The following is a 23,976-nucleotide window of genomic DNA, read 5'->3' on the forward strand; positions in this document are numbered from 1 at the left end:
GACTAAATTCATCACTCCATTCAACCTCCAAGGTTCTCTTACCTTGTCGTCCTTCTCCTTTCTTCTGACTGGAACCTGTCCTAGACTCTGTGTAGCTGGTCCTTAAACACCTTCCACATGTCAGAAAACAGTTGTTTCCAAATAACTCTCCCTAGTTCCTGCCTAACGCTGTTGTAATTTGCCCTGCTCCAATTTAATGCTCTCTCAGAAGGTTCATACTTATCGTTATCTATAGCTACTTTAAAACGAAAGGAATGGTGGTCACTGTTCCCTAACTGCACACTTAACTTCATTCTGTTCTTTACAGCAATTTATATATGTGAACATGGAGTTGGAACTTGAATTGGAAAATGAAAATAAGTCAACTGAGATTCAAGATGATTTTTCATTTACTCGCTTGAACCAGCCTACAACAACAAAAGGTAAAAGGAGTTTTGTGATAAATTCCTCTCTACTGACTCAATTGTCCACCCCTCTGCCACCATAACTTTCCTTAATCTCGTATATAGATAAACTAACCCAAGCATGTTGTGGACTAGGGTACAATCTGAATTTCTGAAGGTCTATTAGCAACCTAAAGATTTAAATTAACCTCAGATTTCCCCTTGTCTAATGCATGCTCAAACATACTAGATCTGCATAGTAGCTTACTTCTTCATTTGAAATATCATGTGCAATTCACCGAGCCCTGTGCTTTGACATCTTTCAATGACTTTACCAAATTGAATGGTCAATCTAATTTGCTTGGTTTGGTATAGATTACATAGGTGCAGTTCTTCAAGGCATTAAATGATTCCTCAGTATTTAGCTTAATGGTCATAGTTTGGACCATAATTTTCATTAATAATTTGTGTTTTATTCTAGGACCTTTCAGCTTTCTTCTCATTGCCGCATCTATAACTGCATCTGTAAGTGGACTTATCTTTGGCTATGAGCTTACAAACATTTCGGGAGCTCTTCTGCAGTTGGACACCGACTTCAATCTTACCTGTGTGCAACAAGAAATACTCGTCAGTTCCGTCTTAATTGGAGGAGTAATAGGTTCCTTTGCTGGTGGATACATCATTGATCGATGGGAAAGGAGGATAGGAATCATTGTAACATCTTTGTGTTTTATAGTCGGCAATATCATTATGTCTTCCTCTTCTTCCTACATGATACTTGTACTGGGCCGCATCATCGTGGGAGTCGCTATAACTTCAAGTGTGTTTTCAGCATGTGTATACCTGTCAGAGATTGCACCACCTGAAAAAAGAGGCATGGTGGTTTCTCTGATTGAATTCATGATTGTTATTGGTGTTTTGTTCGCATATATTATTAATTACAGTTTCTCAAGCTTTTCAGAAGGTTGGCGGTGGATGTTTGCTATTAATCTCATTCCAGCTGTGCTGCAAATCATTGGTATGTTCTTTGTTCCACCAAGTCCTCGGTTTATGATTAGGAAAGGATACGATGAAAAGGCAAGTCTCATCCTGCAGAAAATTAGATCATATTCCAATGTTGACAATGAACTGACAGCCATCAAATCGTCATTGAGCAATGAGAGCAATTATACGTATTGTGATGTATTTCGGGCAAAGAACAACATGAGACTACGAGTGGGAATAGGATTTGGTCTGGTTTTTTTCTTGCAAGCTTCAGGCCAACCAAATGTTTTATATTATGCATCGACTATCTTAAGATCAGTTGGCTTTGCAAGTAACACAACAGCGACATTAGCCTCAGTTAGTGTGGGGGTGGTAAAAGTGCTTGGCACACCTTTAGCAATGCTACTTTTGGACCGAGTAGGACGCAAAATATTTCTTTACATTGGAAGTGCTACTATGATTGTAATGTTGACCATTCTGGCAGTGGTGGTCCATAAAATTCCAGTGCAATTCACAGATGTCTGCAAGTACCCCAATCATACTGATCACTGGCAAGATAATGTCACATCCACAATACCTGGCTATAATTCAACAATGGTCAGAGCATTTGCCGAGCAAGTTACTTCACTGGAAAATGGAAGTGATTCAATCGCAAATCAAAGCAATATGGGAAATACAACAATGCCATATCAATCCTCCTCTCCATTCACAGGAAGTTCGAAGAAGAATGGAAATGGGAAGGAACAAGTATCTCCTTTGCTGAAATGGCTGTCCCTTGCTTGCTTACTTTTATATGTTGCTGCTTTTTCCACAAGTTTTGGACCAGGTAAGCAGCTCAGTGTTGAAATTGGTCTTGCATGGATGATGTTTTTTGTAGGAAGCTTGATAAACTGTATTCTTTCAACTTTGTTGGTTCAACGTATTGTAATATAATTATTACATTGTAATAGTTCTGAGATGAATTCGATTTTCTGCTTATGTTGAAAATTGGTTGAGACGTTTCCTTCATGTTAAAATGATGTGCAGCTATATGTGTAAAATTATTGTGAACAGTATTTAACACAATTTTCTTTTTCTAAATTACAGTGGTATGGGTGCTGCTGAGTGAAATATTTCCAATAGGGATAAAAGGCAGAGCTACATCATTCATAGGATTCTTGAACTGGGCATTCAATTTGCTCATTGCTTTAACCTTTCTCTCTGTAACAGGTAAAGAAAAGCTAACTATTAGAACCTGGCCTAGATTTTTACGTTGATAATTATTGTAGTCATAGTTTGAATTTTTAATTATATTGTTTTGCAAATTACTTTACAAGTCAAACAAAGATGGACGTGAACTTGTGTAATTTCCCTGTTTGCCCATGCTTGCAGCAAGGAGCACTGGCCCAGTCAACAGAAGAATCAACAAACAGGTGTTAAGATTGGTACAATGAAAATAGGAGCAATACAAATTAAGTGAATTTAATTGAAATTTATGTCTGGCCTTCCCCCCCACCCCCATCTTAAACAATGATACAATGCTAGTGATTTTCCAGTCCTCCAGTAGAATGCATGTAGCCGGAGCAGTTTGTAAAAATGGTGTTCAAATCGTTAGGAATCTCTTCCTTGACTCATAAAAGTTTGGAACACCTGTTATCTGGCCCTGGATGTTTACTACATATCAATGCTAAACCCATAATATTTCTCTCTATCAAATATCATTTTAACTTTCTTCATTCTACAAACTACATTCAGCATATGATTTTCTGATGCCCCTACATGGACAGAATTCAGATGTATGTACATCACCTTGGCAGTGGGTCTGTAAGCTTATATTGAGTTATGCTATTAATTTATCTTTGAGTCTAATATTCCCTCTCCATTTTTTAAATTAGTTTTCTCTTCTCTTATTGTCACAGCTTCTTTGGTTTTTGATAGGTTTCTCCAGCAGTTACATGCTACTGCTTTTTGTGTTTTTCAGCTCCTTTTATTGCAGGGTTCCCAGTGTGAGCTACCACAATCTAAGCTTTCAGAGAACAGAAAGAAAACCAGTGGGTGACAGTCAGTCAGATCACACTCTACATTCCCTCTTCTCCTGCTGGTAGCATCACACTTGCAAAGAAGGAGAAGCAAATTCTTTGATTTAGCACTGGATTGGTGCAGATGGATTTTCTAATTCTAGTCTAGGCTGTGACAACAAACCCAATAATGCAAATGCAATATCTCAACCAGTGGTTAATTGTAATGGAGGATGATTTTTCATAATCTCCCCAGAGGTGAAATGTGATGCTACTGATTAAGAGAGAAAGCTGCAATGTATTGTAAGTCCAAAACATAAAGCCAATCGAAAGAGAAACGTGGAGCCAGGAATAAGGTGTAACTCTTCATTTTACTTATTGGTGCACAGATATGACATGGTAGTGTAATAACGTATGGCATTCACATAAATTTACTTATAACCTGTAATGCATTACTTAATGAATGCTTAATCATACGATATATTTATAATATTATTGAAATATTAAATACACTATATATATATATATATACACACACATATACACAAACACACACACACACACACGCACACACACACACACACACACACACACACACACACACACACACACACACACACACACACACACACACACAGATTCCTAAGCTCCGGAACTTGGGCCTTAGCACTCAGATCTGCAGCTGGATCTTCAACTTCCTCACAGACAGGACCCAGGCTGTAAAAATAGGGGACACGCTCTCCTCTACAATCACTCTGAGCACCGGTGCCCCACAAGGCTGTGTACTCAGCCCCCTGCTGTACTTACTGTACACCCATGATTGTGTAGCCAAGTTTCCATCAAACTCAATATAGATGACAACACAATTGTAGGCAGTATCTCAGGTAATGATGAGTTTGAGTACAGAGAGGAAATTAAGAAACTGGTGGAATGATGCGAAGTCAATAGTCTATCCCTCAATGTCAGCAAGACGAAGGAATTGGTTGTTGACTTCAGAAGGAGTAGCGGACCGCACGACCCCATTTACATCGGTGGTGCGCAAGTGGGAAAGGTCAAAAGCTTTAAGTTCCTTGGGGTCAATATCACAAATGACCTGACTTGGTCCAACCAAGCAGAGTCCACTGCCAGGAAGGCCCACCAGCGCCTTTACTTCCTGAGAAAGCTAAAGAAATTTGGCCTGTCCCCTAAAATCCTCACTAATTTTTATAGATGCACCGCAGAAAGCATTCTTCTGGGGTGCATCACAACCTGGTATGGAAGTTGTCCTGTCCAAGACTGGAAGAAACTGCAGAAGATCATGAACACAGCCCAGCACATCACAGAAACCAATCTTCCATCCATTGACTCACTTCACACCGCACGCTATCTGAGCAGTGCTGCCAGGATAATCAAGGACATGGCCCACCCTGCCAACATACTTTTCGTCCCTCTTCCCTTCAAGAGAAAGCTCAAGAGTTTGAAGACTCATATGGTTAGATTTGGGAACAGCTTCTTTCCAACTGTGATAAGACTGCTGAACAGATCCTGACCTGGTTCTGGTCCGTACCCTCCAAATATCCGGACCTGCCTCTTGGTTTTTTTGCACTACCTTACTTTCCCTTTTCTATTTTTTATTTATGATTTATAATTTAAATTTTTTAATACTTACTATTGATTTGTACTCCAGGAAGCGCGAAGCACGGAATCAAATATCACTGTGATGATTGTATGCTCTAGTATCAATTGTTTGGCGACAATAAAGTATAAAGTATAGTATGCTATGTAATACAACAACTGCAGACTTCCACAGCATTGTAAATTCTAAAATGTCCCATTCAGGCCTAAAGATTTAATCACTGTGGAAGACTTATTACTCTTGTGGGATAGTGTCTTTCCTGACGGGGGTAGGGGGGGCATCACTTGCTTAACAGGTGAGGCTCATATCTGTGAAACAATCTTGGGTTCTGTGGCCTCCTCTGTGATTAGTTGTAGCAGATGACTCTGGAACTGCAGGAAGTTCAGACAGCTCTGGCCACCATTTTCTCTAACAATTGGTTCTTCTCACAACTTATTGATATGTCATCTCCAAATGACATCAAACACAATCTTCGCTGTGTAGGAGAGTGGTCCAGTTCTGTCTTTAATTTTTCCATGTACCCACTTTTGATCATCTCTATAGTCCCTTGCAAGGACTGCTTGTCCAGGAGTGAAACATTGAACCTTCTTGTTTAAGGAGCCCTCAGTTTTTTCTCATCTGTTTGTCCTTCACACTCTTTCTGAGACTGGGTTTGAGGAGATCCAAGCATGAGCTCATGGGACAACCCAGGAACAGTAAAGCTGGTGAGTTGTTGGTTGTGGAATGCGCTGCATTGTGATATGTAAGGAGGAAATCGGTGAGCTTTTGATACAGTGTCAGTGTAGTGTGTTCTGCCGACATTGCTTGCAGTGCATTCTTCAGGCTCTAGATAAAACATTCCACTAAGGCATTTATAGCTGAATGATACAGTGCAGATGTTATATGTCTTATTGCATTCATTTTCAGGAATGACTGAAACTGTTCCACAGCAAACTGTGGCCCATTGTCACTAAGTGTTCTGGAACAAATAGTCATAGTCATAGTCATACTTTATTGATCCCTAGGGAAATTGGTTTTCATTACAGTTGCACCATAAATAATTAGATAGTATTAAATTCATAAATAATTAAATGGTAATATTTAAATTATGCCAGGAAATAAGTCCAGGACCAGCCTATTGGCTCAGGGTGTCTGACCTTCCAAGGGAGGAGTTGTAAAGTTTGATGGCCACAGGCAGGAATGACTTCCTATGACGCTCAGTGTTGCATCTCGGTGGAATGAGTCTCTGGCTGAATGTACTCCTGTGCCCAGCCAGTCCATTATGTAGTGAATGGGAGACATTGTCCCAAGATGGCATGCAACTTGGACAGCATCCTTTTTTCAGACACCACCATCAGAGAGTCCAGTTCCATCCCCACAACATTACTGGCCTTACGAATGAGTTTGTTGATTCTGTTGGTGTCTGCTACCCTCAGCCTGCTGCCCCAGCACACAACAGCAAACATGATAGCACTGGCCACCACAGACTCGTAGAACGTCTTCAGCATTGTCCGACAGATGTTAAAGGACCTCAGTCTCCTCGGGAAATAGAGACGGCTCTGACCCTTCTTGTAGACAGTCTCAGTGTTCTTTGACCAGTCCAGTTTATTGTCAATTTGTATCCCCAGGTATTTGTAATCCTCCACCATGTCCACACTGACCCCTTGGATGGAAACCTTAGCTCTCCTCAGGTCTAACACCAGCTCCTTAGTCTTTTTCGCATTAAGCTGCAGATAATTCTGCTCTCACCATGTGACAAAGTTTCCTACCATAGCCCAGTCTTTAAGAAGAGGTTTCTCAACACGTCAATAGTATGCAAGGCTGTAGTGGAGGCTACTGTAAACATTCTGGCCATTTTGTAGCTGCATTCACTACTACCAAGAAGTTTGTGCCTATGAATTGTCTGGACGAGTCCACATGAATCTTTTGCCAGAGCAATGCAGGCCATTCCTGGGAATGGAGAGGCATTGCTTTGGGCATCTTCTGGGTATGTTGGCATCCTGAAGAGTACAGGGCAAGCTGTTTGATCTGCTAATCTATCCCAAGCCACCAGTAGAGCTACTAGGACTTGATGTTGTTCAAGCCAAAACTTTCATTTTTACAGTATCAAGATGACCGGCATGTAGCTCCTCCAACAATTTAGCTCTCAGCTTTGATGGTACAACAACTCTCATTCCCACATAAGGCGACTCCAATCAAGGGCAAGTTCATCTCTGAACTGGTAAAAATTGGGGAACTGGAGTTTCTGCTACACATTCCCTGCACTTTGAGTAGCCATGTAGACCTGAGACAGTGTGGGGCCTTTTCTGGTTTCCCTTTGGATCATCTCTGCTGTAATAGGGAGACTTCTGATTTGCATTAGGGAGAATACGTCAAGAAGAGTGTCCTCCTTTGTAAGTTTTTCAGGTATTTCTTTTCCCAAGAGTAAACAGGGCAAATAATCAGCACTTCCATGACTAGTCAACCTCCTGAATTCAATCTTGTAATTGTATCCTCCAAGAAACAGAGCTGATCTCTGCATTTATGCTGCTGCTGTTAGTGGCACAGCCTTGTGTGCATTGAAAATAGACACTAGTTAAGTCAAATTTATTTACAAAGCACACTTAGAAACAACCCATGTTGACCAAAGTGCTGTAATTCTATAACAGGTAGCTAAAATCACAAATACAAGAAACACAGATATAAGCAACAAGGCACACAGCTTATAGGCACAAAATATACAACACATGAGCACAAGCCAAAAAAAATCAGTCACATCAGGAAGATTCAAACACTAGTGAATAAAGGTAAGTTTTGAGCCTGGATTTAAAAGAGTCAATGGAGGGGGCATATCTGATAGGGAAGGAAATGCTATTCCACAGTCTAGGGGCTACAACAGCAAAGGTGTGGTCACCCTGAACTTAAATTTAGATCGTGGGGCAGCCAGGAGCCCCAAGTCAGCCGACCTGAGGGACCTGGAAGTAGAATAAGGGGTTAGAAGGTCTGCGATATAGGAGGAGGTCAACCCATTTAGGGCTTTAAAAACAAACAGGAAAACCTTAAAATCAATTCTAAACCGTACTGGTGGTCAGTGGAGAGAGGCCAGGATAGAAGTAATATGGTCCCTCTTCCGGGCACTTGTCAGGAGCCTGGCTGCGGCATTCTGGACCAGTTGACACTAGTAGTTGATGATCATTAATGAGAGTAAACTCTCTCTCATACAAGTACTGGTTGAAATGTTTCTCTCCCCAAACCAGACTCAAGGTCTCTCTGTCAATCTGAGTGTAATTTTTCTTTGTAGTGATAAGGGAATATGGTGCAAAGGCTACAGAGCATTGACTTCAATTATTCCTAGCATGTAATATGATTGCACCTATAACATAATGTGAGGCTTCACAGGCAAGCTTTACTGGACAATGTAGATCATAATGCATGAGTATAGTGTCAGCCATCACCATTTTCTTTACCTTTTTGAAAGCCAGTTCATGTTGCTTTGTCTATTGGCATTTCTTCCTGATTAGTAGAAATGAGTTCAAGGAGTAGAGCACAGCAGCCAGATATAACAGGAAACTGTTATAGTAGTCCACAATCCTAAAATCGATGACTCATCCTTTGGACTTGGCCATGAATTTTCTCAGTACATTAGTGTAAATCTTGTAGTGGTGTGACCACAGTAGGTGATGCCTAGTTTAAAGAAATCACACTTGATGCATTGTGCACTGAGCCCATAATGTGCTAATCTTTTTAACACTGTCTTGAGATTTTGGAGATGTTCCTTGTTATCCTTACCAGCAACAATGATGTCATCCAGGTAACATTAAGTGACTGGGCAGCCTTACAGCATCTGGTCCATAGTTTTCTGCCAAAGTGCAGGTGCAGATACCACCCCAAAAATAAATCTATTATAGCAATAAAGCCATTTGTCAGGAGTATTTATGGTGAGAAACACTTCAGACTCTTCTTCCATCTCCATCTTTAGGTAGGCCTCAGCTAAGACCGCTTTGCTGAAGTATTTCCCTCCAGAAAGATATTTTTTTTTATCCAGGGCAGAGGGTATTGATTTACTTTTGGTACTAAGTTGATGGTGACCTTGAAATCACTACAGACCCTGACAGACCCTGACAGACCTATCCTTCTTGGTTATTAGGATCAATGGTGTAGCCCATGGGCTTCACTCAGTCTCGGAAAGAATTCCTTCAGCTTCCATGCAATCTAGCTCATTGACTACTTTATCATAGATGATATAAAGAACCAGACAGGCTTTGTAAAATGTGGGTGTGCCATTTTCATTTAACACTATTTCATCCTTGATAGGTTTGAGTTTTCTAATGCCATCCTTGAACATTGTTGTGACATCAACCAGTACCTTTCGTAATTCACTTTCGGTTGACTCTAAAGCAGGGGATGAGGCATGCAAATAGTGGATGATTGTCCAATTCAGTTGTAGTTGTCTCAGACAATCATGGTCCCACAATGCTGGTCCTCCTGTTTTGACACATACAAGGTCAATGTGGCTTGTTGGTTGTTGTACTTCACAGTTACGAATGTCATTCCCACAAGAATTATCTTTTCTCCAGTACAAGTCCTTAGTTGGATATCTGCGGGTTTCAGTTCCGTATCTTTGAAATGGCATTCAAATTCATTTTCTGGAATGACTGAAACAGTTGAGCCAGTGTCCAACACACACAAAATACTGGAGGAACTCAGCGGGCCTGGCAACATCTATGGAAAAGAGTATAGTCGACATTTCGGGCTGAGACCCTTCATCAGGACTGGAGGAAAAAAAAGATGAAGGGTCAGAGTTAGAAGGTGGGGTGAGGAGAAGAAGAAACACAAGGTGATAAGTTGAAACTGGGAGGGGAGGAAGTGACGAGAAGAGCTGGAAAGTTGATTGGTGAAAGAGATACAGGGCTGGAGAAGGGGGAAGCTGATAGGAGAGGACAGAAGGCCATTAGACAAAGAAAAGGGGGAGACGCACCTGAGGGAGGTGGTAGGCAGGTAAGGAAATAAGGTAAAAAAGGGAAAAGAGAATGGGAAATATAGTGGGGGGCTGGGGGAGGGTCATTACTGGAAGTTTGAGAAATCGATGTTCATGTCATCAGGTTGGAGGCTACCCAGATGGAATATAAGATGTTGCTCCACCAACCTGAGTGTGGCCTCATCGTGACAGAGGAGGCCATGGACTGCCATGTTGGAAGGGGAAGTAGAATTAAAACGGGTGGCCACCGAGAGATCCCTCTTTTTCTGGTGGATGGAGCATAGGTGCTCGGTGAAGCGGACTCCCAATCTATATTGGGTCTTACTGATATACAGGAGGCCACACCAGGAGCACTAGATACAGTAGATGACCTCAGAAGGCTCACAGGTGAAGTTTCACCTCAGCTGGAAAGACTGTTAGGGGCCCTGAATGGTAGTGAGAGAGGAGGTGTAGGGGCAAGTGTAGCACTTGTTCCACTTGCAAGGATAAGTGCCAGGAGAGACATCAGTGGGGAGAGATGAATGAACCAGGGAGTCACATAAGGAGCAATTCCTGCAGAAAGCAAAAAGTGGTGGGGGGTGGGGATGGAAAGATGTGTTTGGTGGTGGGATCCTGTTGGAGATGACGGAAGTTATGGAGAATTATGTGCTGGACTATTTTTTCCAGTCCTGATGAAGGGTCTTGCCCCAAACATCAACCATACTCTTTTCCATAGATACTGCCTCACCTGCTGAGTTCCTCCAGCATTTTGTGCATGTTGCTTGGATTTCTAGCCTAGCATCTGCAGATTTTTTCTTGTTTGAGCCAGTGTCCAATCCCACTTTTAAATAATTTTCCTGTCACTTCCGGTGTAAACCATATTGCTTGTCTTTTGTTAGTTCTGACAATGTAAATCTCAAGGCTATTCGGTCCTTTATCACTCTCAGCATCATCAGATCTTTCATCAACATCATTTTTGAAACTGCAACTTGATTTTTTCTCTTTATCTCATCTCTGTGCAGTCCGTTTATTTTTGTCTGCCCAACATGCTTTTTGTATATATGTACTACTTTGTTGCATTTTCTGCCAGTTTCACCTTTAGGCTTTAGAAGGCATTTGTGAGATCACACTTGGAGTATTGTGTGCAATTTTGAGCTCCTTATTTTAGAAAGGATATACTGACATTGGAGAGGGTTCAGAGAAGATTCACAAGAATGATTGCAGGAATGAAAGGGTTACCATATGAGGAATGTCTGACAGCTCTTGGGCTGTATTCCCTGGAGTTCAAGAGACTGAGGGGGACCTCATAGAAACATTCCAAATGTTAAAAGATTAAATATGGCAAAGTTATTTCCCACGGTAGGGGATTCTAGGACAAGAGGGCACGACCTCAGGATTGAAGGACGTCCATTTAGAACAGAGATGCGGAGAAATTACTTTTGTTAGAGGGTGGTAAATCTATGGAATTTGTTGCCATGAATGGTTGTGGAGGCCAAATCACTGGGTGCATTTTAGGCAGAGATAGATAGGTTCTTGATTAACCAGGGCATCAAAGGGTGTGGGGAGAAGGCAGGGGAGTGGGGATGACTGGAAGAATTGGATCAGCCTATGATTGAATGGTGGAGCAGACTCGATAGGCTGAATGGCCTACTTCTGCTCCTATATCTTATGGTCTTTAAACCTGCACTGGTGTATGTGAGCCCCTGCCAAAAACGTTATACAACTTGCTCACCCAGGGTGGTTTCCCTTTTTATGTAGCAATTTTGTTCACGCTCACTTTCACCCCTGACTACAACTCAATTTCATCCCTGGCTGCTGCTTCCATTGATACAGCGATTTCAACTGCTTTTTTAAATGTGAGTTGTGCTTCAGTCTAGAGACATTTTTGAATGCTTTCTTATAAAATTCCACAAACTAAACAAGCTCTCAGTGCATCATTAAGCCCACCACTGAACTGACAATACTCAGACAAGTTCTTCAGTTCAGCTACATACACTGAAATGTCCCCTTCCTTTTGATTCCACTTATGAAACCTAAAGCCTTCTGCAATCAATAGTGGTTTCAGTTCTAAATGTTCCTGCAATATTTTCATGGTATCAGCAAAGTTCATTTCAGTTGGAGCAGTGAAACTTCTAAGCAAACGGTATGCTCTTCTACCAAATGCACTCAGTAAAATTGGCACTTGCTTCTCATTGGCTATTCCATTTGCTTTAAAATACTGCTGAATTCATTCAGTAAACATCATCCAGTTTTCTGTTGTGCAGTTGAATGCATCTATCTTTCTGATGTAACCAGCTATTTCTTATTTATTTATTATTATCACCCGGTACACTCTGTTTAGAACCCGTGAATTTTGTCTGTTTTCTGCCCTTTTTTAAAACTCATCTGTCTCTATCTCCCCTTGTGAAGAAAGTGTGCTGCACTTTTTTAAAAATTTAAGTATCTTGCTGTGCTTCAACAGGTAGGTAGTCGTCTCAGGTTTGGTTTAAAACTTAGTCATTGCCATTGTTACGTTTTGTAAGTCTGAAACATAAAACTAATCAGAAGAAAAACACAGAGCTGGGAATAATGTGTATAGTCTTAATTTTACTTATTAGTGAGGCAAGCAAATACGACTTGGCAATGTAATGATGTATGCTATTCACCTACTTTTACATATTACTCAAATATTGTTGAAATATTAATTACACACAAAAGCGGGCCAGAGGGAACTATTTGCCGTGTAGACTGAATGCCTGTAACCAGTGAGATGTCACATCAACACTGATCAGTTTGAACTTCACAAAGTCCATTGTTTTTACAGAGCGCATACCAACAGAAAGCAAGCAGATTTGTGCTGCCATTCAGAGCAATAATGCGGCAGATCTGCAGCATGAGGCTCGCAAATACAATCGAAGTACTTGCCAAACGAAGCATCAAACTGGTCTCCATTTCTGACCACTCATCTGCTAATACTGATCAGTTTACTGTAGCGGTAACCTGGAGCAACATTCACGTAACACACAATGAGCGTTACAGTCCTACTTTCACATGGGGTCTCCCTTTTTTTGTATCTACTTTGTATCTACTTAAACTTGTCTGCCAGCATATTGAAATGTACACCCCCCCCCCCATCCCCGGAATTATTCCTAACAGCTCACTTCACCACAAGTGAGCTTTGTACAGATGTAACGAGTCAGAAAAAAAAAACAAGTAACAAAAATGTTACCTCAGAATACAAGAAGTAGAAACTGAGGCGGACCATCCAGCACTTACGAACCAGCTCAGGTATTCATCAGTGTCACGGCTAATTTTGTTCCTCAGTGCCATTTTCCAGCACTATCCCAGTATCTCCTAATTGCTTTTTATCCAGAAAACTACCAATCTCATATCTGTTTTGAATGAAGAGTGACCGTGCTCCCACAGCCACCCTCCAAATTCCACAGTTTCACCAACCCTTCAGTAAGGATATTTCTCCCTGCTTTCCTAATGGACCCGCACGTTATTCTTTTAACTCTACTGCCTGTCAATGAACCGCTCATTCAGGGCAAACAGCCTCCCTCTGTCCAGTTTGTCAAGCCTTGCAAGAACCTTGTATGCTTCAATGAGATTGCCTCTCATTCTTCTAAACTCAATAGTCCCTGTCTGCTCAATGTCTTCCCACATGACAAACCTATCATCCCTGGGGACAATCTAATGATTTTACTAATAATTGATCCAAAATTCCCAGTAAAATAGAACAGAGGACATAGAACAGTACAGCATAGCTTTATATAGGTTGGTACAAAATTATGGTCCCTTTGGCCAATCTATATAAACCTAGTTCATGATCAATCTAACCCTTCTCTCCTAATCAGTCCATAACCCTCCATTTTTCTTACATGTGCATTTCTAAGATACTTTTAAAATCCACATAATATCAGCCTCTGCTACTGCCCCTGCCAGTGCACTCCAGGCACCTACCACTCTCTGTGTAAGAAACCTACTTCTGATATCTCCCCAAAACTTTCCACCACTCAACTTCAATGAAATGTCCTCTGATACTGCCCATTGTCGCCCTGGGAGAATACTTTCTCACTTTTGTTACATCTCCATAAAGTCCACACTTCAACGACAAACAAAGTGCAATTTGGCTAAATCAACTGATGATTTAAATTGGAATAAAATATTCAGCTAGATATCACAATATCTTTAATATTTGTAAAACTCCATAAATATCCAAAGTCCCTTTTTTTCAAAAGAACCTCATGAATATTTTGAACACTTAGGGATTATAGTAACAAATCAACATTTGCTGTTTTACAGACCCAGAACATGGTGTACTGTGATACATCACTCTGTGTGACAACGCTGTAGATTTGTAGCAAGGAACTGATTGACTTTCTGTCCAGCTCATGTTACCAAATGAGATCTTGGCTGAGAGAGTCAAAACATTTTATCCTCCAGTTGTAAAGCTCCAGATGTAAATGCCAGATAAGCTGGAACACAGAGTTATATCGTTATAGAACTGGCATTTACAATTATATAAATTATCTGCTCATGGCTTTTAAAAGTGAATCAGAATCACTGGCATATGTCGTGAAATTTGATGTTTTGCAGCAGCAGTACATTGCAATACATAATAATTAAAACTATAAACTACTATTAAAAAGTACAGGTTGAATACCCCTTATCCGAAATGCTTGGGTCAGAAGCGTTTCAGGTTTTCAAATATATAATAAGATAGCTTGGGATCCCCGTCATTTCTGACTCTAACTTTCTGTGCTACCGGTAATCAATCTTTGTCTTACACATGCTCATCACACATAGGTACTGATACAGCCACTTAGCATGTTATATACTCATCAGCGACAATCTTGGCAAACTCATTAATGAATTTCATGAACAGCAGATTTTTTAAAGACTTACCAATCTTTAAAACTTTAATGCTGTGCCTTTTTTAAAATTTCTGCAACCAGCCTTCTGAATATTCACAATTACCTTCAATTTCCAGCTCATCGTGATAGATCTTTGCTTGTTTCATGATCAGCATAATGTTCACTTGAACACTGATGAATCTACCCTTTCAATACACGATCAAGATCTTTTTCCACTTCATGCTGTATATATCTATTTTTCACTGACTTCTATTAATTATGTATGTGAGGTCACTTCTCAAAACTGTTTGTAGTGCGCAGAAACCTGTGCATCACCTGGGAACCTTCTCAGTGCCTTCTGGAATTTTCCATTTGTGACATCATATCAGTGCTCAAAATAATTCTGAATATCGGAGGTTTTCACATTTTGGAATTCTGTATAAGCGGTACTCAATCTGTATAGATATTTAAAAAATAAATTCCATAAGTGGTGACAGTGAGTGCAAAAATATATAGTGAGATAGTGTACATGGGTTCATTGCCCATTCAGCAATCTGATATCGATGGAGAAGAAGTTGTCCCTGAGATGTTGGGTGTGCGTTTTCATGCTCATGCACCTCCTTCTTGATGGTAGGAACGAGAAGAGGGCATATCCTGGGTGACAGAAGTCCTTCATCTTTGAGGCATCTCCTTTTGGAGGTGTCCTGGGTGCTGGGGAGGCTAGTGCCCATGATGGAGCTGGCAGAGTTTACAACTTTCTGCAGTTTTTTCCAATCTGTGTAGTGGCTGCTCTGTACCAGGCAGCGATGCGACCAGTTACAATGCTCTTTGCGGTACATCTATAAAAACTTTCAAGTGTCTTTGGTGACATAGCAATTCTCCTCAAACTCCTAATGAAATGTAGCTGCTCTTGTGTCTTCTTTGTAATTGCATCGGTATGTTCGGCCCAGGATAGATCCTCAGAGAAGTTGACACGCAGGAACTTGAAACTGCTGACCCTTTCCACTTCTGATCCCTCGATGAGGACTGATGGGTGTTCCCTCGACTTCCCCTTTCAAAGTCCACAACTCCTTAGTCTTACTGATGTTGAGTGCAAGGTGGTTGCGGCAACACACTCCACCAATTGATTTATCCCTCTCTTGTACGTCTCTTCATCACCGTCTGAAATTCTGCCAACAATAGTTGTGCTGTCAGCAAAGTTAGAGATGGGAGCTTGAGCTGTGCCTAGCCCCACAATCATGGCTGTACAGAGAGGGGGACAGTGGGCTAAGCACACATCCTTGAGGTGCAACAGTGTTGGTTTCAGCAAGCAAATGCTATTTTCAATCTGCCCTGACTGTGGTCACCCAGTGAGGAAATCAGAAAACCAGAGGGAGGTACAGAGGACCAGGTTTTGGAGCTTGTTGGTTAGAACAAGAATAAATGCAGATAGAGAATTATGCAGCGATGCGCCCCATGATTCCTTTGTATCCTCCCTACACTTCCCATTAGATGATTGTCCTGATCACGCAGAATCTACCAATCAACAGCTGAATGGGTACATGGAAGGAAAACAGTGCTTATCTCAATGATCCTTGCCTAATACTGCTTAATAAAAGCTCTTTAAAAGTACAATTTTATCATTAGTTTGGAGAGTGCCTGTACTGTTTATTGCAGCTGATTGTCAAAGTGCACAGCACTGAGTCCCCTCCCACACTTCTGCAGTGTAGCTGGATATGCAAATTGACCACTGTCCTGACTTTCAACTATCTTAAAAAAAATTACTTAATTTACTGTAAGGTCCTTTTTGATTCACTAAGATACAATGATTTTTATAGTTGTTTTTTCTTTTACATATGTATTATAATCTCATGGTCCCAGCTGGGCTCCATATCAACTGTTGGAGGTAAACTTGAACGAAAGGGAACTGGAAATGTAAGACAATATTTCCACGTGACATTGAAGTATCTCCAATCCCTTTACATAGTCATTTTTGTTTCAGAAAATTGCATGTAAGAGACTATTGGCTTCTCATTGAAGAACATTTCTTTGCACTTCAAAACTAACTTTTCATAATTTTGAGTGTTTTGAGGCACTTAAGCACAATAAGACAGCACAGAATCCAAATTCCTAATGTCTGCATTTATAAAGGTCACATCTGGATCAGTTCAGTTGCAAGTGAAGGGAATCATAGTCTAGCAACTCAAACATTCAGTTAGCAAACTCTTCCAAAAATCTGTGGATGCCGGTTGAAATGAACCTTCCAAGCCTGGCAACAATTAATTTTTTTAGGAGGTAAACTTTAGGGGGGATTTAGTAGGGAAATTGAGCTGTGAGACAATCTTGTTGTAAGCTTGCTGGATGGGGGATTGGGCTGAAGGTGTTGAGTAGTCGATGTTTTTATATTCTTATCAAATAAAGATTCATAAACCAGCATTAATTAACTATTTGTTCAAAATATAAAAATCTCTCAAGTTTTAAAAATGACTTTTATAACTAGCTGAAAGGAATTAAGGGTGGATTTGCATTGTAACAGTCACTCGTCTAATTATTCTGACATTGCTCTAGTGACAATCAAGTCCATTATGAATTCATCATAAAATGTCATTTCAAAATGAAATATAACTTGCATTATTCTTTGCTGGTTCCAGAATCTATAGGCCTGATGTGGATGCTTCTGATGTATGCAATTCTGAGTTTCGCTGGACTGATCTTTATCTTTTTCTTTATACCTGAGACTAAAAATCAAACACTTGAGGAAATATCTGAGCAACTGAGCCAAGGGTAAGTTATAATGAAATACTTAACATATAATCTGAGTGGAGGATGTGATCAAACCAACCTCAGTACAGGCTAACAATTCACCTATTGGTTGATAAGATCCCTGTAAAATTTGCAGCACAAAAATGCCAGGCAATCACCATCTCCAACAAGAAATTGCAACAACCTATCTTTGATCGACATTCAGTGTTGTTACCATTGTCAAGTTCCTCATATTCAACATCTCCAGCAAGCAGGAACTCAATTGAATCAGCTGAGTAAGTACTGCAGCTACAAACACAGGGCAGAGACTGGATATCCTGAGGCAAGTGATTATCTCCCTGCAGCCCTAAAAGCAAGCCACTCACCACTTACAATCAGGACTGTGACAGCATACTCCATGTGAATGTAATTCCAACAACACTCAAACTGTTTGACACTGTCCAAGACAAAAATGTCCATTTGATTGATATCTTATCAGCCCTCCTAAACATTTATGCTCTGCGTCAGCAGCAGACAGTATGTAACCTCTTCATTGCAGTTACTCCCCTTCACACCTCTGAAAACGCTTCACAACTCTGATGTTTTCTAACTCCAAACAGAAACCTAATTTCTAGAAAGGCCCAGGAGAACAGGCCTTAGTTACACTTCATACTTTTAGTGAAGCACACACATGTGACGTGGTGGCGTGATGACATATGCAATTCACATACTATTACATATGACCCATAATGAATTAAACAAACAAGAATGCTTAATCAAACAACATATTTACGATATTACTCAAGTATGTCTGAAATGCACAACACTACCCTCGCTTAGCTATAAACTCCAACTTAATTTAAAATGCATCTCAGCTCATATATACAGTATATTATTATATAATGCAACTACTATATAGAATCCATAGCACAGTAAATTTTAAAATGCCCCATCCATTGAGGCCTAAAGATTTAATGGCTGTGGAAGACTTCTTACTCCTGTGGGATAACACCTTTCCTTACAAGTGGGAGGGGTGGGTCACTACTTGGGAAGAAAGGCTTGTGGCTGTGAACCAATCTCATGTTCAGGGGCCTCCTCCATAATAGTCATTGGAGTTGACTCTGGGACTGCAGGAAGCAGTTCTAAAAGCTCTGGACCTTTTCTTCTGGAAGTGTTGGCATCCCGAACAGTGCATAGCAAGCTGCACTGAATGATGTGGACCATATTGTGTGAGCACAGTGTCTGACATCACCATTTCCTTAATCTTTTGGAAAGCCACCTGACACTGCTTGCTCCATTGTAATTTCTTCCTGATCTGTAGTAATGAGTGGAGCACAGTAGCCAAGTTTGGCAGGAACCTTTTATAGTAATTAACAAATCCTAAAAAAGGACTGCAACTGTAATATGTCCTTTGGCCTTGGGGCATCCACCACTGCTTGAGTTTTCTCAGCACACTTGTGTAATCTTTGTGCGTTGATGATGTGACCTCAGTAAATGATGCTTTATTTAAAGAATTCACACATGTTGTGTCGTGCTGTGGGCCCATAACCTTCTAATCTTTTTAACACTTCTTCCATCTCCATCTGCAGGTAGGCCTTACCAAAGTTCACTATTCTGAAGTGTTTTCCTCCAGAAAGTTTTGCAAATATATCCTGTATGCTGGACAGAGGGCATTGATCTACTTTCAATACTGGGTTGATGGTGATCTTAAAATCACCACAGATCCTGACAGACCCATTCTTCTTGGCTACTGGGACCACTGGCATTGCCCACGGCACCTCTCAAACTTGGCAAGAATTCCTTCAGCCTCCATGTGATCAAGCTCACAGATTACTTTATTACTTCCTATTGGTATAAGGAACCAAATGGGCTTTGCAAAACTTGGAGTGGCATTTTTATTTAAAGCTATTTTACCCTTGATATGTTTGGGTTTTCCAGTGCCATGCTTGAATAATGCTGTGGCATCATCCAGTACTTTTCTTAATTCAGTTTCAGTTGTTACATACCCCGTAACTGGGTTGCCAAACTAGCAGAAGTCGATCACTCAGTTGGAGTCTGGATTACTAGAACTAAGAAAGTTTTATTAAAGAAACAAGCAACACAGTAATCAAAAGGATAATAAATGCAACAGTTCAGCAATGATAAACACACATGTACACAGAATTAAGATAACAGCATCAATCAAGCTCTATCGTTGTCTAGGGATAAATGACCAGTTTCAAAGTGACACAAAGTTCAGTCCAATTTAGTAGTTCAGTTCGCAGTAATCGTTGCCATGGCGATGGACAACATGGGGGAGGAAGAGAGAGAGAGAGAGAACGGGAATGACTGATCATTCAGAAACGGCTTCCACTCACAGACCGGCGATATTGCTCACAAGCAGCTTTTGGGTGGGTCCTTTGTGATGTCACCTGAGGTCACTGACTGTGACCCCTCCTCCAGATGCGGTCGATACTCTGCAGTGAACCCGGCACCCAAGCGAGGGTGGACACACACCGGGTTCCCGCTGATCGTACCTTTCCACCCTGTGCGTTTAAGGTCCGGTACTTCCCACTGACTCGTGAGAGGCGCACCGCTTCCAGGGTCTCGTTACCTCGGGTGTCGTGTGTCCTGCCTTAGCGAACCTGTCCCTTTTTATCCCCCTTCAAACAGTTCAGGGTTCAAAGGGGGAGCCGCTCCAGACAGCTCTCTCTCCCGTCCCTTCATTACACATCTCCAGATGCTGCTTCATTGTTCTTTATCTCTCCTTCCCCTGAGGACAGGTGGCAGACCAACTGCTGATGCCACCGATGCTAACCCAGGCCAGCAAACATCTTAATTTTATGTGTATTCTTGTCACACATTTAACTCTCTTGCAGGGGTTGTGACATGCAACTGGTGGATGGATCTCCAATCAATTTGTTTTGGTCTTAGCCAATCACATCCCCACAATGCTGGCCCTTATGGTTTTACCACGTACAAGACCAATGTGGCTTGTTGGTTGTTTGATTTCACTGTGACAAATATCATTCCCCTGAGTATCAGTTCTTAGTTGGACGTCTGCAGACCTCAGTTCAATATCTTTGAAATGCCATTCAAACTCATTTTGTGGAATGACTGAAACAGCCGAGCCAGTGTCCTATTTCATTTTAATTCATTTGCCATTCACTCTTGGTGTAAGCCATATTGGTTGCCTCTGGTTTGTTTACATATTGCAAACTTGATTTTCTCATCAACAGCGTGCAGATCAGTGCTCTTCTCGAAATTGCAACTTGACTTTTTATCTTTATCTCTTCCTTATGCATTCCACTTATTTTTGACTGCCTGACATACTCTTTGTATGTGTCCTACTTTGTGGCATTTTCTGCAAATTTAATCTTTAAACCTGCATTCAAAGATCCAAGGTACATTTATTATAAAAGAATGTATAAATTATACACCTTGAGATTTGTTTGCTTAGAGACAGTCACAAAGCAAAAAACCCAAAGAAACCAATAAAAAAATGAAGGCCATAACCAGTGCACTGAGAAAGAAGAAAAGCACGTACACACACACACACATACACACATGTATCATGCAAGCAATTGGAGCAAATAACAGCAATCTGAACCAGATTGAGTCCTTATACCTGCTCCCCAGAGCAGCTGGAGTATACCTAAGCCTCGATCTTAGTTCAGCATATTAGTGGGACAAAAATGCCACAAAGCTCATACAGATGACACCCACCAGAACAGTTCACAGCTTTAGCACCGCAGAGAGAGGAATGAACATTGTGGGAGAGCGAGGGAAATCAACCCGGCCCTCACCTCTGGTCCTGACACTCAGGTTTTCCAGTCTACCTGGAGCAGCATTTAAATTGTCCAAATACTCATTCTAGGAACCAGATCCCGGTACAGCGACACACCCGGACTGCACAGCCTGAAGCCGTTCTTGATCTCACATACACCAAGCTGAGAACCTGGCACAAAAATAACACAATCTGTTCGGCCAGGCAGGATTTTGCTTAGATGATGCAATTTGGTTCATGCTCACTTTCAATCCTGACTGCAACTGAACTATGTCTCTGTCTGCAGTCTCCATTGATTCAGCTTTAAAACTGTTCTTTTAAATTTAAGTTGTGCTTCAGTTAGGAACCAATTTTGAATGCTTTCTTGTAAGGTTCCACAAACTAAATGATCTCTCAGTGAATCATTAAGTCCTTCACTGAACTCCAGTGCTCAGGAAAGCTCTTCAATTCAGCCATGTATGCTGAAATAGACTCCCCTTCCTTTTGATTCCACTTATGAAACCTAAAGCGTTCTGCAATCAAATACAGTTTTGGTTCTAAATTATCCTGTATAACTTTGACAATATCAGCAAAGGTCACTTCAGCTGGTTTTGTTGGAGCAGTCAAACTTCTGAGCGAACTGTATGCCTTTAAACCCAATGTTCTTAGCAAAACAGACATCAGCTATTCCATTTCCTTCAAAGTACTGCTCAATTTGCTCAGTATATAAAACCCAGTTGTCTGTTGTGTAATCAGAGATGTCAATCTCTTCAATGTAGCCAGCCATTTCTGCTTTTTAAAATATTATTATTATCACCTGGTTCTCACTGCTTATGAACTGAGAATTAGTTATTTTCTGCCTTTTTCAAAATTTGACCTTGTCTTCCCTTCCGAAGAACCTATGTTGTTCTGCTTTTCTTTTAACTCGATTGTCTTCCAGTGATTTTTTTTTAAACTCAAGCATCTTGCAGTGCTTTGATAGGTAGGTTGTTGTTTCGGTTTTGTTTAAAACTTCCTCATTGCCACGGTTATGTTTTGTAACTCCAAAACATAAAGCTGATTGCAACAAAAATATGAGAGTCCAGGAGATTGGTCTTAGTTTCGTTTTTACTTTTAGCAAGACATGCACATATAAGGATGTGATGCTGAGGCTTTATAAAGCACTGGTGAGGCCTCACCTTTAGTATTGTTAACAGTTTTAGGCCTCTCATCTTAGAAAAGATATGCCAGCATTGGGGAGGGTCCAGAGGAGGTTCACAAGGCAGAGATTGAAGAGTTCTTGATTGGACATGGCATCAATGGTTACGGAGAGAAGGCTGGGAACTGGGATTGAGGAGGAATAAAAAGAAAGAATCAGCCATGATTGAATGGTGGAACAGACTTGATGGGCCAGATGGCCTAATTCTGCTCCTATGTCTTATGGTCTAATAGTCTATGTAATGTGATGGTGTGACGACCTATGCCATTCATGTACTATTACATATAACCCTTAATGTATTATTTAAACAAACAAGGAATGCTTAATCAAACAACAGGTTCACAATATTACTCAAATATTACTGTGATATTAAGTACACAACACCAACCAACATTTGAAAACAGGTGCTCGGGTATACTGCCACCTATAGGCTCTCTTCCAAATTGCAAACCACTCTGAATTAGAAGCAAATTGTCTTTCTTTCATAATGTGCATCATCGGGTCTAAATCCTGAAACACATCAGCATCATTGATAAATGAATAACAATTATAACAAATTATATTCTCATTAGAAAGATTTTATTAATGTTTTTCTTCACTGTATATCAATCTATCTAATTATTTTCAGTTGATGGGTTGATGATGACATAACTTCAACCTGATTTACTTAAGACAAAAGTAAACAATTGAAGAATGTTTGTCTCAGCTTGAATACACAGATTAATATAATGGAGGAATTGAATTATGACAGGAAGGTCAAATTCAAAAAGGTCCAATAGCACTTATATCCACTGTGCTTTAAGAGTTTGGTGAAGAAACATGTTAACTCCTGCCCGGGAAGCAACTTAGATCTGCTCCAATTTGCCTACCATGACAACAGATTAACAGCAGATGCCATTTCATTGGCTCTTCACCCAACCCTTGGACATTTGGATAGCAAAGATGCATACATCAGGATGCTGATCGTCTGCAGCACAGCCCCTCAAATTAATCAATAAGCTTTAAGGCCTTGGCCTCAATACCTCCTTCTGCAATTGGATCCTCGATTTCTTCACTTGCAGATTGGCAAAATCTGTGTGTGAGAAAATCAATTCAGATGGGTTACAACATCTCCTTCACAATCTCCATCAGTACAGGTGGACCACAAGGCTGTGTGCTTAGCCACCTGCTCTGTTCACTTCATCCTTATGACTGTGAGGCCAAGCACAGCTCCAGTGCTATTTTGCTGATGATACCGCTGTCATTGACTGAATCAAAGGTGGTGACGAATTAGCAGACAGGAGGGAAATTGAAAATCTGCTTTAGTTGTTCCAGAACAACAACTTCACACCCAATGTCAGCAAGACCAGGTAGCTGATTATTGACTTCAGGAGGAGGAAACCGGAGGTCCATCAGCTAGTCCTCGTCAGGGGATCAGAGGTGGAGAGGGTCAGCAACTTCAAATTGCTCAGTGTTGTCATTTCAGAGGATCTATCCTGGATCGAGCACACAAACGCCATTACAAAGTAAGCAGAGCAGTGCTACTACTTCCTTATAAGCTTTCAAAGATCTGGCATGAGATGGTGGAGAGTATATTAACTGGT

General features: G+C 40.8%; 1 protein-coding gene across 6 annotated transcripts in view; it reads left to right on the forward strand.

Annotated features, from left to right (window-relative positions):
• Window positions 1-23,976, forward strand: part of slc2a12 (solute carrier family 2 member 12) — a 44,803-nt gene that overhangs the window by 13,749 nt on the left and 7,078 nt on the right. For 5 of the 6 annotated variants that reach the window (XM_072249649.1, XM_072249657.1, XM_072249624.1 and 2 more), the window contains exons 2-5: window positions 308-422; window positions 865-2,193; window positions 2,454-2,576; window positions 17,360-17,492. In XM_072249649.1, coding sequence (XP_072105750.1) covers window positions 326-422; window positions 865-2,193; window positions 2,454-2,576; window positions 17,360-17,492 — 1,682 coding nt within the window. In that variant the 5' untranslated portion in view covers window positions 308-325. The remainder of the gene's footprint in view (window positions 1-307; window positions 423-864; window positions 2,194-2,453; window positions 2,577-17,359; window positions 17,493-23,976) is intronic. The other variant, XM_072249665.1, reaches the window with a different exon arrangement.

This window comes from Mobula birostris, chromosome 2, assembly GCF_030028105.1.
Source record: "Mobula birostris isolate sMobBir1 chromosome 2, sMobBir1.hap1, whole genome shotgun sequence".
Classification (NCBI taxonomy): domain Eukaryota; kingdom Metazoa; phylum Chordata; class Chondrichthyes; order Myliobatiformes; family Myliobatidae; genus Mobula; species Mobula birostris.